Source organism: Hippocampus guttulatus, chromosome 10 (genome assembly GCF_054856545.1).
Source record: "Hippocampus guttulatus isolate MCC_2025c chromosome 10, RoL_Hgut_1.0, whole genome shotgun sequence".
Taxonomy (NCBI): Eukaryota; Metazoa; Chordata; class Actinopteri; order Syngnathiformes; family Syngnathidae; genus Hippocampus; species Hippocampus guttulatus.
In genome coordinates, this window is record NC_141270.1 from 14,032,278 (window position 1) to 14,048,873 (window position 16,596).

Below are 16,596 nucleotides of genomic sequence, written 5' to 3' on the forward strand. Positions count from 1 at the left end.
CTTGGCATCTCAATTAATGTTAGTTGCGGTTGGGAGCTTTCTCTTCATACAGCCATGTTGAAATCTCTCATGCTAACAATGCAACGGTTGATTTGGATAATTTTTCACAATGCTGTGGCTTTTGCATGTTCTCTATCAATAACTACCAATCACACTGTACATTTGTTTTTGTGACTGCTGGTTTTTTTTCTTTTTCTGAGGGCTTTGTTTCAAATGTTTCACTGGGAATACATGATGGGGACGTTTACAAATACCTGTATATTCTGCTCTGCCTGCACAAGTTAATTGAAGTGCATCCATTTGGTGGTGTTGTGGTGTTTTTGTTTCTTACACTATTGCTTGTTTCTTCCTCTCTTCCCACCTTCCTGTGCACCCTTTTCATCCACTCCAACTCCCCCTTTCTTCTCCTCCTCCATCCTCATTCGCTTTGCAGACGCATCCAACAAATACCAAATTTCTAAGCCCACGGTGTGCTCTGTGCACCCGGGGGAGGTGTTGAAGCTGAGCTGCCCTCTGCCGGCAACTGGGACCATCACCTGGACCAAAGACGGCAGCTCTCTGGGCACCAACAACCGCACACTGATAGAGCAGGAGGTGCTGCAGATCCGTGATGCCACACCCAAGGATTCGGGGTTGTATGCCTGCACCAGTGTGGGCAAAGACACGGTCTGCTTCATAGTCAATGTCACAGGTGAGTCAGGGCCCAGGCACGGCAGGGCAGGACAGGACAGGGTTAGTTTATACAATTAGGGCTCTATTTTTGTGACTGGCCTAAGCCTACTCACTGTTTGGCATAACTCCTTTACACGGGCAAGTTAGACCCAGTCGTGGTAATTGTGTAGACTAATGAAGGCCGGCGGAACGGAGAGAAGGAGGTCTGCGCCACCGTGGGAGTGATCACAGCCAATTTCAAATGGCTCCTCTCTTTCCCTTTAAATGCGGCACACACACAATGTAATTCAAGGACTATAATATTGAAGTAAAGTAACTTGAATACTTTTAATTACTTTTGCAGTACTCCAAACCAGATATGTTTTAAAAAATTCAAACAAAGAGCAAAACGTGTATATTATAGATATATATTTTTTACATATCTGTCTGGTCTGTTCTGTCCTTTGGTTGTTAAAAATGCATGGTTTTGGGATGCCTGAGCACCTGCAATTCAAATCCAAAACACAAGAACTGTGAGATAGATGTGATAAACACTTGTGTCCCATGCAGCAGAGATGGATGGATGGATGGATGGTTAGTGGGATGGATAGATGGATAAGTGGATGGATGCATGCATGGATTGAAGGCCATGTGAAACAATGGCTGTTTTCAAACTGTCCCTGTAGGCAACATAATGTCCTTGTCCTGTCATGTGTTTGTGTTCCCAGTAGTTGAATATTTTTTTCAAACAAACACTGACTTAAAGTTGTGTGTAAAATAGTGACATACAGGCCAATTCCATATAGAGCTTGCCTTGCGCATTTAAGTTTTAGTTGTATCGGTCAAGAAATTTAACACATTGAACGAAATAATTGCAGAATGACCTTTTCAAAGAAATTCACTACATTAATCAGAAGAATCAATCCTATGGTTAAACTGCAGCGAAATAAGTTTGGAGACGTTTTTAACTTGTGTACAACTAACACTGACCGTTTGGCGAATTTGGGGCGCCTATTCAGTCAGCCCGTACTTATTTTTAGAATTGACCAAATTGTCTCACAGGCCGTTCGCGGGCCTAATCTGGCCCGCAGTGTGCACGATTGACACCCCTGCGCTACAGTCTCGACATGTCGGAACGCAGAAGCATTTAGTAGTCGTAGTAGTAGGAGTGGTGGTGGTGCTAATAATAATGCATTCAATGAATTTATTCTTACAATGGTGCAGAGGGTTGTAGCAGACTGCGATTGTATAAAAATAATCTCTTCGTCATTAGAGCCTGAAAGAAGTTTTATTTGGAAAATCACATTCAGTCACCTGCGTGTACAAAAAAGAAAACCCACTCGCTAGCAAAAATGGGTAATAAAAAATAAGTAAACGTCCGCGGAGAACTTCTTTGGAAAGAGGCAAATGTTTGAATGATGAGTCAGGAGGAGAATAGCCACAAATTCCCTTCCAACAAAGAAAGCTGTATTTTTGAGAGACCGTATTAGTAGCCCTACTTAAAATACACGTTCATCGTGAGAAGTAATTCTCAAGCACCCAGCCTGCTTTGAGTAAAATGCGGCACCGTGCTTAAAAACTGCTCTGAATTCCTTGCTTCCTTTTTGAATCAGGATCTTCTGAAATGACGGCGACCAAAACAAAATTATGAAGTAGACTAGTACCGTGGACGTAAGTCTCATTAAATGGGAACAAGTGCAGAGCTCTCATTGATTTAGAACAACTGCATTTGTCATAATAGTGAACTGAACTTGTTTTTGTTTCTATGCTAGTCCACCAATATGTTCCTTTGCATGAAACTCGTCCGTGGCGCAAAACAGAGTGGACGCTGCTGCATGATGAGGTGCATGGCCTGAGAAAGGGGGTCAGTAACCCGAGTTACTCTGTGCAGATGCCATCTCGTCGGGGGATGACGAGGATGATACAGAGCGAACAGAAGACACAGGGGCGGACGGAAAACAGCTAAGTGAGTATGGGAGGGATTTACGCCTGGAAAACGTGATCTCAGCTCAATTACTCGTTGCGCTCGGATGGCAATTAGTTGGCTTTACTTTATGCGGTTGATTTGTTGTGTGTAGTTTTAATAGACTGATTCCATGATGTTTGTGAATCTTTTTTTGATGGGAAAAGCTCGAAGGAAAAAAGTCAAAATCGACTGAAATTGGGTTTCAATAGGAGTCTGGCTCTGTACCTCCTGATAAAATGAATCTACCTTAAAGGTATGATTATTGGACTCCAGTAGCATGTCTAATTGAATACTTTATGTGATTTTGTGCACAATACTTCCAAATGCTGTGTTTCAATAGTTTTAGCGTGTGCTTATGCAAGCGCCATATACAACCGTGAGTAATAACAATTAAAGTAATTTTTAGCTTTGACACTGGTGCTAACATGACGAGTGATCTCGGTCAGTCAACCACTCTTGAACGTCACTAAAGTAGATGGCACACGGTCACCATAGTAATGACAGAGATGCTATTCTCTCATTGCAAGACAGCGGAGCATCAGAATGGTAATGTTAGCGGGAATCTGATTGTTTGAACATAGTAAGGCAAAAAGAGGAAGTAGAATGACTTCATTTTATTGGACGTAGAACTGGTCGCACCAAAACACCAATTTCTCCGCTCATAGTCTCGATTTCTGCTGTTTGTGTGTGTGTGTGTGTGTGTGCGCGCGTGCGTGCATGTGCGCGCGCGCGCCACTCTAGGCGCGTGGGTGTACTAGATGCTCCAGGGAATGCAGAGATTCCTGACATTCCTTCAGCTTGTGTCTCGCAGGTAGCCAGGCCTCTTGGAGCCATTTGGCTTGCCAGTCAGTCAGCTGGTCTTATCTATTTACATAAGACATCCAGACATACGCTCACTCTCAAAAATGGGCTAAAGTGAAGATGAGGCCTTCCACGTCTTGTTAAAATTCTCCACATGCACGCACACACTGATTGCTTCTCCACCTCCCTTTTTGGGCTCACATTGCCTGAAAAACATTCAATATGGGGGAGGAAGCAAGCAAGAACACTGCACAAATGGGAAAAGAGAAAAGATCCAGAAGCTCCCGTTGGTAATAAAGTGGTTAAAAACCAAAGGGCAGCTGTTCTGCCTGTACAATTACATATTCTTAAAAAATAGAATACATTTAGCAAGGACACAATGTGTGTGTGTGTGTGTGTGTGTGTGTGTGTGTGTGTGTGCGTGTGTGTGTGTGTGTGTGTGTCAGTCCTTCGTCAGTCCATCACTGCTTCCGTCAGTATTCAGCCCGTCCCACGTGAACCCAGTCCGTAACTCTTCGGCGACAGTCAGTCGGCGTTGAGAACCTAATTTTCACGTCACACACAGGCACGCGTGGTCAAATTAAGAAAAGAAATCTAAATAAAAACAACAAATACATGCACAGCATCATGATTGGTGAAATAAAAACAATATGGGATACTCCATTGAGGTCTCTGGGGCTGAATGTTATACAACGTTATTTTATTTGAATTACTTTTTCTGTATTTGGTTGCCTGTCAGGTGCGTGGCACCTGTGTGTGAAGTACTACCGGAAAGTCCGTACTCAACGCCCCTTGGCTCTCGCCGACGACACAGACAGACTGAAATACTGATGGCAAGCTCACTTTGATATTCAGAATACATTTTACTCAAATTAGTTCATTGTACTTACTCCAAATGATTAAAATCAACTTTATGAAAGATTGATCAACTCCTGTGGTTTGAAAAAAAAAAACCCACAGGCAGTTTGTTTGGTTGGCAGTGGTCGCCTTTTGGCGGAGACATGGAGGAGCCGCTTCATGTGAGGGAAGCTGTCTTTCGGAGAAGGGTGGGTAACACTGATGTCATGATGAAGGCAGAGAGCCAAGTGTTTGTCACAGTTTTTCTGGTTGAGAGCTTTCCTCAATTTGGTTTACATCATCAGACACTGTTGGCGGACCTCCCGTTTCAAGAAAACACACATGATAAAATAGTAAAAGAGAACTCGCGAAGAAGAAACCATTTTTTTTGGAACGCTGGGGACGAGTGAGCGAAACAAAAGGCTTTGTAGGAAGCTCGTACCCAAGTTTCCCAGTTTTTGCATCAAGAATCTACATCAAGCCTAGTTAAACAGCAACTGAAAACTAATTTGATTGAACAAAAGCAGGCTTTCCATTTGTTCGATATTGCCCAACCAAGACGGACAATACTTTCTATTTGAAACTTGAATCTGGATGTCTTGTTTTTGTGAAAATGTTACAGTGGTGACCTATGCAGCATATACTGTATGTAACCTTTTTAGATTACAGGATATGACAACACTGAATTATTGCTTTGGACCAAGTGATTTAACTCTCAGGAGGACTATGCAAAAAAAAAAAAAAAAAAAAGACTCAGAGTGCAGGAGTTAGATAACCTCAGCTGACCGTGGGCCATCCTGAGATAAGGGTCCATGACTGTGGATCCAGATGTGGTAGGCAACGAGAGTGCAGTGTGTCCTGGGCACCACAGCAGTTGGCCACTTCATCCGGTGAGAGGTTGGAGGGTCATCTTGTTTGAAGTGTTGCACCTCCGGACGAAGGGCATGGGAAACAGCAGCGCTCACCTTTCATGTGTTAGCCTCATCCTCCAACCTGGCTGGCACTTTGGGGTCAGAGGTCATTGTGGTGGGACGGCCTTGCAATGGGACAGTCTTCATCTAATCTGTCTGTGGGAATGCAAGGAGCGTTGACAAGGAGAGTGCAATTGAAGACAGTGAGGGCTAAAGATACCAAGAAATAAAGGGAGACTGATAGAGAGAGTGATGGGATACAATTGGAAAGACTAATTATAGTTGAGCACTTAGCATACTGTATGCATCCATCCAGGAAGGAAGAATGGAATTTACTCTCCAACAATGCGCTTCTTGTCTGGGGCGTACCAGCGAAAAAGACGGAATGGGCTCTATTTACATAGGGCAATATTCTCATGCACCGTAAATATATCTTTGAAAGACAGTAGTGGTCTTATGAGTGGGAATTCCCTCTGCTGTTTGTCAGTTGTGCAAGAGGGGAAGTGATGGTGTGGAAGACCGTTTAGGTTGCCGTTAAAACTCTCTCTTTTTCCTTCTGAGGCCCATCTGCTTTGGCAATCATGCTCCCAGGTGCACGGAGAACGGGGCAGGAAGGGTGCTTGGAACAAAATCTAGCTAGTTGCTTGCGCGGCAGAAATGTGGAGAAACAAACACAACACAGTCAGAGAGGCAGTCAGATGTTATAGAACCACTCTGAGTTTGGTGAACGAATGAGATCCTTTTTGGTAGCTTCTATTTTCTCCTCTGACAACACATAATGGTTTTCCAAGGGCGATAAGCATCTGTGGTCCTGCTTTCTGCATCATGCCAAGTGACAGGCAGATAAAGACGGGAGCTATGGGAATTGGAGGAAGTGGAGTAAGAAAAGCTGCTAAATTGAATGAGATCAAATTGAATGGAATAGTCCAGTTACCCTCTTGGCAATACCAAGTGCCTTCTCTCCTAGACCAAAGTTTTGTTTTTGTTTTTTTCATTTTGGCAAACGCTGTCCAGTTTTTTTAAGATGAAAGTGTGCTTTTATTGACTTTTGTGAGTGTTCCACCTCTGGGTTGAGTTCTTCAGGCAGTGTGTCGATCAAAGTCAGCAAGGTGATTTTCAGCGTCTGTGGCTTGTTGGATTGGGGGAAAGCCCGCTCTTGGCTTTTCTGCAACCCCACCGTCTGCAACCGTCTTGGCTCCCAAGGCCACGGAGTTAACACTGATGACATGTTTTAGGGATCTCAGCCTAACTGGCCAACTGTTTGCAGGCGCCCCATACTGGACCTCGGCTGCAAAGATGGAGAAGAAGCTGCATGCAGTGCCAGCTGCCAACACAGTCAAGTTCCGCTGTGCTGCAGGAGGCCACCCCCGGCCCAAGCTGCACTGGCTTAAAAACAGCAGGCCCTTCCACCAAGAGGACCGCATGGGAGGTTATAAGGTAGGACAAGCATTACTAAATCAGACTTCTGTTTATGTCTGATGTCAGACTTTCCCATCTCTGTGCTATCATCATTCCAGCTATTTGCGGTCAGAGTCCAATTTTGTTTTCTAATACTTGTGAATGTCCTTTCACCTCGTTTTCATGCTCCAACGGAGACGGAGGAAACAAGGACAGGGTTTATGGTGTGAAATTGGAATTGCTCATCCTTGAGCCTCCTCTCACCAGGAGACTTTGCAGAATCTCTCACTGTAACTCATTACAGAGCCAGGCGTGGGACTTAAGGGTGCAATACGCCCACAGGCAGTAAGAGAAATTGGGTAGTGTCAGGTGTGAAGTGAGAAGAGCCTGAGGTAACTCAATCAGGGAAAACGGGTCCCGCTTGCTGTTATTTGTGTGGAGTTGACGTTCATGTGAGTCACTAAGTGGTCAGTGAATGACCGCAGCAGGTTTCTGCTGAGCTGAGCTTGTGCATGACGCGACTTCGTTTACAATGAAAGTGAATGGATAAGGTTACTCTTTCGGGACGCAGAAAACAGTTTGTACGTAAACATGACCAATTTTTTCGAGCAGTAACACGGTTCCAACAATTGGACTTGTTACTCATCTTATCTCGTACTAGAAATGTCTGTTATATTTTCCTTTGTCAAAAGAAGAATAATTGCACATGGAAAGTAAATTAGATGATTGGAACTTCCCGGAAAGTTACAGTGAAGCAAGCGAAACCGCTAAAGGCTGATTGTTGCCCCACCAGGAGAGTTTAAGGTGGCGATTGTGTTCATATAGCTGCGAATATTGCATCCATTCTGCCTTTAGCAGGTTTATTACAATGCAGACAATATACCAGCCAGGTGAAAATGATACATTCAGCCTGTTAGACAAACCTCGGGAAGCTCATTTCTTTCTTTCTTTTTTTTTTTGTCCACAAACGTTAGACAAAAGCTCTACCTGAGCCCAAGGCTGTGGCATAAGCTTCCCTTTGTGTGAGATGTGGCCTCGTCTCGCTCCAGTCACTCTGAATGTAGACAGAAATTGTTTTTTATTGTTGCTTGGTCATGTGGGCCCCACACACTGATGCAACTCATTTAGCGCCTTGAAATAATAAAAATAAGTACAGGAGGTTGTGGTTTTTCGATTCCCAACATTGGTTGCAATGTTTGAAACACGTCATCACCGACTACTTTGGTGGCGTTATTAAAATGTGTCGGCACAAAAAAGGCATGCTCAGTTACCACCACAATACTTATTTTTTATTTTTTGTTTTGGGCATGATCCAGAAGTATTTTGGTTCATATATTTACTGTAATAATTGTTGGCTTTACTACTGCATTAGCATAGGTTAGTGATAGACTACTCTGTGCTTCGACTTACCGTACAAATTTGCATAATGTCATATTTGCAGGAACAGGACTCTGTCGTAAACCGCGTCCTTTGTAACCGGCTGATAAATTAGATGATAGCGGGAACATTTTGCAATTCTACTCTGTTTTTTTCAATTTTTTTTTCAATATTTAATGGAATCCAAATGACTGACGTTTTAAATGACAGTTGGTATTGTTGTATTATCCTTACACTAAAATGCGTGGAGGTGAAATTGATCATCTTTACCTTCCATCGCCTACCTTTACCTTAAGATTATTGTTCTCTTATCCTTCTTTTACTTTCTTACTTACTTTTAGATCTCTGTGAGTGTTTTTCTTTCTTGTACCCATCTTATGACTCCACCAACTTGCTTCTGCAGGTCCGAAGTCAGCACTGGACCCTTATTATGGAAAGTGTGGTTCCATCGGATAAAGGCAACTACACCTGCTTGGTGGAGAATGAGTTTGGATCCATCAGCCACACCTACACCCTGGATGTTGTTGGTCAGTAGTGATACAACGTACAAGTCTTAGTTTATGCTAATTTAGGAGTGGAGTGGAGTGGTGGGGCTAGGGGGTGGGAGCGCAATGGAACTGACAATTCAAAATGTATTTGTATTTGTTTTTGCGTGATGTTTCATCACTTGGTTCGTCAATTAGAAGATTCAACTAGTTTGTAATCTGGTTGCCTTGAACAGTTAACCTCAAAATCATTTTACAGTTATTTGTTTTCTACTCAGGATGAATAGATTGAGTACGCTTCTGGTGATTCACGGACTCATTATGCGATCATTATTTCGTTTCACTAAGGCAGTAGCACATGCGGTGTGCTGGGGTCAGCACTACTCCCCTCATCAGACTTGGTCAACCCTTCTCAATGACCTTTGGAGCACACAAAGCAAAGTGTTTTTCTACTGAGTTAGCAGAATCAATAGTCAGCAGCACCACAGTCGGATAACGACTGAGGATCGATGTGAGCGTGTACGTTGGGGTGCGGACTCTCTCTCGTTAGGACTTGCTCGAATCGCTTTAGAGTAATCACATGAACGCCCCTTATCTGACTGAAAAGGTCAATAATCCACAACCGGGCTGATGTTTAGCGGCAGATGTTTGATTCACACAAAGATGTTAAAGGGTCCACTGGTCACTGCGTGAGACTGTGTTGACAGATACTACCCCACTCGACATCGTCCTGAACGGACCTGTACATTTGTGCTTCAAGTCACGTTTCTTTGTGTTTTTATCAAATGGAGATTAAATACCTGAGGGTTCTTGCCCAATAAGTGCATGCTAAATGCACACTCTCACTCCCTAATTTGAGCCCCCTGCTCTGGTTGATTCTGCAGTAAGCCAAAGCTCTGCTTTGGACTGCATATTTCTGTTTTTGTTCTGTTTTATAGCTGAGCAGTAAAGCCTCTAAACGTCTGGCTCCACAGCCATTGCCCCCTGCAACCTCTTGCTTCATTTTACTTCTTTATAATGTGGGCCACAAAGGAAGAGCAGAGGGTTTGGAACAGAACGGGAGGGGGAATAGAAGAAAAGATTGTTCATATGAGTGTCCCCCCACAAATGATCCACAAGATTAGCTGTTAAAACAAGGTAAAACTAGTAACTTCTGGCTCAAACTGGCCCCTCCGAAGCAAGGATAATGGCTGGATGACCATGAGTGGACATGCATGATGAAAGGACACACGTGGAGAGTCAAAAGAAATGCTGAAATCAAGTGGCCGTGTTTCTTCTGCCGGGTCACAAGGTCGGAGAGGATTTACAATACAGTATCCTGCATTGTGTCTGCTTTTGCCTCCATTGCAAATCATGACCCGGTGACCATTTCACCATTCAAAATTTCCAAATCAAGCTACTACCAATAGCTGATAGATACATTTATGTATCGTGTAACTATAAAAACGTTTCCTGTCATCACGCTTGAGAGTACCGGAAGACGATTCTCTTGGGTTTCGATCTGAGGTGACGTCTTCCCCTCCTACAGTATTGCTCTCTTGTGTGCGGGATGGGATGTCTTGCCAGTGACTGCTGTCATGATTGTTCCGGTTATGTGCATTTCCTCAGGACATTAAATGGTGACAAATGATTTGCTTTGGCCAGTTATTTCTTTTATTGTCACTTGCAATTTACACTGGGAAAAGTTTGACTGTAACATTGTTTCCCTTGCTCTGTCCGTAAAATCTTTAGACTTAGAGAAGGTGAACTTGCTTTTGCTAGATGGGGAGTTAAAAAAACAACAACAACAACAACAACAGTGGTGGGGGATTATGAACACTTGCACAATGACGATGCAGGAAGGAGGATAGGGATAGGAAGGAGGAGGAGTGAGAAGCATCTTGTCTGACATGTTGCTGAAAGATATACAGAAACACAAACATAACATCAAGGAAGCAAGCAGACTACCCCTCATCCCATTCCTTCATTTGGTAACTCTGAATTCCGAGGCTTTTCACCTTTAACTTTAATGGCCCACTGCACTTACCTTCAGGCATTGTTTGAAAAAGCAATACAGTGCCTCAGGCTGAGTGATGTCATTCCATGTGAATGCGCATGTGTGTGTGTGTGTGTGTGTGTGTGCCTGATGGCAGCGAGTGGTTGCTGTCAGTGTGGGGGTTGGTGGGCTCCTCAGCACGCTTGCGGCGGCCCGGTGCAGTTTGAAAGGGTGCCATTGTTCAACAGGTCTCGCTCTGTTTGGATTTGCAGTCCAAATGTTTGCCTGCAGAAGAATGCAGATAGCAGGACATGTGGGGGGTGCTGCAAAGGTGTTTCGCATTCCAACACACATGCAAGCATAACTCTCCGACTGCCATGCCGCTTAAACGCCTAACTTTATGGAAGTCATCCTCCAACGTGAATTCCTTCAAGGATATACCGCCGTGTCTTCGGCTTACAAATTATTCTCCGATAAGAGAGCAGTCATGTTTCTGTCCATCCAAGTTCACCAGGAAATCTTTGTACACAGAACTCAGGAAGTCCTGGAGATACTGTAATCGTTAAAATGAAATACATGATCTAAAGATGTTTACCATCTGGTTTCAAGACATTTCGCTTTCTGATAGACATTCCCACCAAGCTGACCACTTCTAGTGGCTTGTGTTTCCACGACAGGCTATGTATGTGGGATGAAATGTCTGTGTCAGCTCTGTAAGTAGTGTGACACCATACCAGTGTAAATTACTAATTATTCAACAAAGAGGAAAGGAATACCATCATATGAGGACCACAATTGAGTACTTTTTGTACTTGTGGACCATAGAGCCACTTTTCCACAAGGCCGCAGAGTTCAAACAGCTGCAATCGATTAAACACTGATAAGGCTTGATTTGGTTGAAATGAGGTTGAAGGGTCATTTTTACTGTTATGACCATAAACACAACAAAAGGTCAACATACCTCAGTTCAAATGCTATTTTTTTGTGATATAAAAAACTGAGAACAAGATAAATCAGTTCAAAACATTTTCTCACTATTAATATGAGCGTTAACCTGACAGCTATAAAAAGAAATCGATACACACACACACACGTACATTTCAATTGAGTTGCACATGTTGTAGGTCGCATTAATGGTGAAAAAGTATGGAAATTCTTTTTCAATGATTTATTTTGGTCTCATTTGTTTGTAACATATAAAGGGTGTGTAGACTTTTTCTACCCACTGTATTTGTGTATGTCTGTTTCATTCGGAGTCGAAACTAAAAAGAATCTTCCCACTGTCCAGAGCGGTCTCCTCACCGCCCCATTCTCCAAGCCGGCCTGCCCGCCAATACGTCCGTCTACGTTGGAGAAGACGCCCGCTTTGTCTGCAAAGTGTACAGCGACGCCCAACCTCACATTCAGTGGCTGAAGCACATCACTCAGAACGGCAGTCGCTATGGTCCCGATGGGAACCCTTATGTCAAAGTGCTAAAGGTACGTCACCTCTTGTATTCTCCGGATTGGATTGAAAATATTCTCCCTTTCTCTACCAGTCTTTCTACAGTGGCCGCAAAGAACTGATGGCGTTGTTCTCTTCTCACCGATGTGTTACATTAACAGGTTTTACAGTATCTATCGTGGCTCCCGATATCATCTTCTTCTCCTACTTGTGCATTTCATTGAAGCCGTTGTCGTCATGTTAGCACGTCTGTATGATTCTATTGTTGACCTTGTCCTGTCGTAATGTGTGGATTTCAGCGTTCAGGCATTAACAGCTCCAACGCAGAGGTGCTCAACCTCACCAACGTGACGCCGGATGATGCTGGAGAGTATATCTGTAAAGTCTCCAATTATATAGGGGAAGCCAACCAATCTGGCTGGCTGACTGTCATCCCAGGTAACCCAAAGACCTGACCGGTCTTCCCTCCTCTCCTGGTGTGGTTTCCTGGGCTTCAACCCTGACCTGCTATTTTGTGGCGGTCCTATTGGTGGTCTCTTGGTGATCCTGGGTCCTCACGACCGTCCCTCCCCTAATGCTACACCTTTGTGTTGCAGCTGCTGAGAGTGGCTCAGCCTCGGAAGCATTGAGCGGAGCTGCCTAAACACTAAAATTGTCACAGCACACACATTTGTTATCGCTTGTCGAGTCTGCTGTGTCAATACGTAGTGTATGTAGGAGTTCACTCCATGCTCTCTGTGTTTGTGTGTGCATGTGCCCGTTCAAATGTAGGCATTCTATAGTCTCGTAGTATGGCTATGGGATGTTTTATCAGATTTATTTGCCTTTAATTTCACATGTTTTGGTGATGTGTTGGGCTCTTTTTTTTACTCTTGTGTTTGTACCACACCCCCACCTTGTTTCATCCACCCAACATCTTTGCTGTAGAAGGGAATTCATCGTTGGACACCATCTTCTTATTTCTTTCTTGGTGTTTTGGGTCTCATTTTTTTTCTCCTCTCTGTCCCCCCTCATTTTTTACCCCCCCCCTGACCCCCCCACCCCTCTTATCTACCCTCTCCTTCTTCTTTTCCACCTCCTCCTTCTTCCTCTCTCCAGACCGCGGGTGTAAACACCACAGATAAGGAGATAGAAGTTCTCTACTTGCCCAATGTAACATTTGAACATGCTGGGGAGTATACGTGCTTGGCGGGTAATTCTATTGGGCTCTCCTATCACACTGCTTGGTTGACGGTTCTTCCAGGTAAATACACTCTTTAACTGTCCTCTCCTTCCATTTCTTCCAACAGTATGGTCCAACATATTTGGATCATTGGTGTCGAGAAGGCAAGTCTTCCCTCTGGAGTAGAAGGCACATAGCTCAAGTATTCAGTAACTCAGATGAACGTGCATGGTCGTAACCCAAGATAGCGTCATGCAAGAGCAACAAGGGCCATATATTCTTGAATATGATCTGGACTGGAAAGCTGTTGAAAGCTCAAAGCAGATAAGAGGGTCGTTTGTAGACAAATTACTACAACTCGGGGACGGAAGTGGAGCTCCCAAAGCAGCTTGAGCGTCTCCAGTCTCCAAAGGGAAGGGAGGATTTGTCTCTCACCTTCTACTCTGTCACATCTCTCCTGCTCCTTGAAATTAGCATGCCGGTGCCATATTTTGGTCTTGAGCAATTCAGGCAACCTTTTGTCAGTACATGTCTCCTTTTCACTCTTTTCCTGGCTCTGATAATTGTTGTCTCTTTGAGTCTTTATTTCATCTTGAAATAAAGAGTGAAAGTCAAAGCTGAATATGTGCATGATATCTGGCTTGACTTTCTAAATTATCAGAGCCCAAACTCAGCCTATGGAACAAAAAACAAAAAAAAACAAAAGTCATGTATGCAAGTGCTGGGTTGTTTGTGTTTGCTGCTCAACTTTTGTCATGCTATATCTGTTCTCTGCTGCACACACACACACACACACACACACACACACACACACACACACACACACACACACACACACACACACACTAGTTGGTTTCAGCAGTATACACCAAAATTAAGTACAGGAATGTCACTTGTCACAGATATTAAATAAATAGCATACGTTTTTTTTTGTTCGCAAACAATACAAATTGTTACCATAGGTGAACCATTACAAATAAGTATTAGGGCCTCAGTGAAAAGAGGAAAACAAGAAGCAATGCAATTATGGGAATATTGTAGTCAAGTTAAAAAAAAGTCAACAATATTGTAATTTCATGAAAATAGTGATGGCCATAATGAGATGAAATATGCTTAATATAGTTCTAAATTCACAAGTACATACTGTAATTTTTACAAATGAAATAATTCATCATCAACGTATTTTGTCACCCCGACACCATCATCAGTATTGTGACGTCTTTTCCTGTGAAAGAACAACAAGCACTACATTAATGTTATTTCTCTTTTTATTGTGGCCTCAATTCTCCTTCAAAAGAGAATTATTCTCAACTGCATTCACCAACAGCCTCCTACTTTGGGTACGTTGTATGTTGTTACCCCCATGTGGATGGCAGGAGTGCTTCTTAACTGGCTTCATATTGAAAATGCCCACGTTTATGATTTTGAGGGTTCATTCATTATTGAGAATCCATCTTGGAAGCACAAACCACAAAGGCCATAAATTCATATTCTTGCACTCTTTCGCTTGTGAAATGAAAGGGGAAGTCAACCCCCAAATATTTTTTTCCAATAATATGTTCTATGCACCACCACAAGGCTAAACACAGTATTGTATTAATATTGTGTTTGTGGGATATGAGTTTAAGCTGTAAAATCAGTTTTTATCCATATCAGTTGCAAGTGTGATGTCATTTTCAGTCGACAGAAAGTGGCAAAATGGCCACCCCATGAGATGGCTAAAAACGGGTGGATTTTGCTGCCCAACTCATATTCCACAAACACAATATTAATCAGGATGCTGTGTTTCGACGAGGGGAGGTGCATAGAAGATATTACTGGAAAGAAAATGTTGGGGTTGACTTCCTCTAAGTGAGGCATGTATTGTCTTTTTCTTGTTGTGCTTACATGGTACAATCGGCATGCTGGTACCTGGAGAAGAGAGAGTTAAGTTATGGTTGACGGTGATTACATTTACATGAGTCACCCCTTGAGCAGCCGTGTCTGTTTGTCCGTGTGTGTTGATTTGAATGGAGAACATCCATGTGCAACGGTGTGCAAGAATGATCAGTACATTTCCTTTAATCAAACATTCTCTCTCTCTCTCTCTCTCTCTCACTGTCCCTCCTTTATTTGCCTCAGCTGCAGAGAAAAACATGGAGCCCCTTTCTCCCGATTATGTGGAGATCGCAATTTATTGCGCAGGTGTCTTCCTCATCGCCTGCATGGTGGGCATCGTGGTGGTGTGCCGCATGAGGAACACGGCCAAAAAGCCGGACTTTAGTGGCCAACCCGCAGTTCACAAACTAAGCAAACAGATCCCACTGCGCCGCCAGGTAACAGAAAGTAGATAAAGAGTTCTATGGCACCTAACACCTCTAGAGGAGCAAAACAGACACGCAAGCATAAGACAAGAATACACTTTACTTCAACAATTAAAAAAAAAAAAGCGTGGTTGGTAAAATTGAAATACATATTAATAATCCACATTTAAAGGTCTGTACTTGGAACCACGCATCTCAAAGCTACTGTCTAAGGCAAGTCAACTCTACTACAGTATGTGAATGTTTATGTTTGAGTCATGCTTTTCCTTTAAGTGGAGTCAAAAGGTACAAAAAAAAATGCTGGACCTGCAGAGAAACTGAATCCTGTGTCGAGGTAAGATGAGTTTAGAGAGAAAAAAAGGGAAAACAAGAAGCACGGAAGGTTGCTTCTCACACATTCTTGGTGAGAATGTCACACACTCAACACAGAGTGATAACCCATGCAGGAAGTTCTGAAATCAAGCAAATTAATATGCTGTGTGTGCAAACATCGCTGATAAGATCAATACAAGTACAGTAGCGAAGCAACACAGAAGTGCTGAAAGTAACTCCTCTAGTGATGGCCAAGAGCTTTGTCTGTCTTTTGAACTCAGATAGTGGTGATCAGCCAATCTCTTTGTATCTGTAGGTGTCGGCTGACTCCAGTGCTTCCATGAACTCAAACACGCCACTCGTACGCATCACCACACGGCGCAGTTCTGCGCACGATGACCCAATCCCTGAGTACGACCTCCCTGAGGATCCGCGGTGGGAGTTTGTCAGAGACAGGTCAGCAGATTCGATCGAACACGAATCATATTTATTACCCGCTACGATTCAATTGTTTCGCTTGATTTAATCCCATTGGATCTTTTGAGGTGATATTCACAAACCACAAATTACACACAGCATGCAATGTTATCCAGAAAATAAATAGTCCCTGCAAGTAATTAAAGTTCCACATGGCAGCAACCCGGTCACACTTTTCTACTGCTAATTAGAAACTAAAAAAGAGCTTTATCACGGTTGTAACAGTATAACAGTGCACTGTCTACTGCGTAAATGTTGCTGTTGATAATAGCCTTTATATTATAACCTCAATAAAAAAAATAACAGGCCTGGAAACTGAAACGCTCCAAACAAGAACATATACATGTAGTTTACCATCATACCTATTTTTGCTTGTCTATTATAATAGAAAATAAACACAAAGAGACACTTTTTTTTCAGGTTGGGTCAATGTCCGTATATGTCAGTCTGGGCCTTTATACTGCTCTTGTCACCCAAAGCCCGAGGGATCATGTTGG

At 43.1% G+C, this 16,596-nt stretch overlaps 1 protein-coding gene across 6 annotated transcripts in view; it reads left to right on the plus strand.

Annotated features, from left to right (window-relative positions):
* The window catches only part of fgfr2 (fibroblast growth factor receptor 2), a 37,385-nt gene that overhangs the window by 9,017 nt on the left and 11,772 nt on the right, over positions 1 to 16,596 (plus strand). The window contains exons 3-10 of one of the 6 annotated variants that reach the window (XM_086122810.1): positions 434 to 691; positions 2,543 to 2,617; positions 6,434 to 6,603; positions 8,345 to 8,468; positions 11,690 to 11,880; positions 12,145 to 12,283; positions 15,129 to 15,328; positions 15,939 to 16,078. In XM_086122810.1, coding sequence (XP_085978936.1) covers positions 434 to 691; positions 2,543 to 2,617; positions 6,434 to 6,603; positions 8,345 to 8,468; positions 11,690 to 11,880; positions 12,145 to 12,283; positions 15,129 to 15,328; positions 15,939 to 16,078 — 1,297 coding nt within the window. Of the gene's footprint in view, positions 1 to 433; positions 692 to 2,542; positions 2,618 to 6,433; positions 6,604 to 8,344; positions 8,469 to 11,689; positions 11,881 to 12,144; positions 12,284 to 12,943; positions 13,089 to 15,128; positions 15,329 to 15,938; positions 16,079 to 16,596 lie in introns of all 6 variants that reach the window. The other 5 variants (XM_086122811.1, XM_086122808.1, XM_086122809.1 and 2 more) reach the window with 5 other exon arrangements.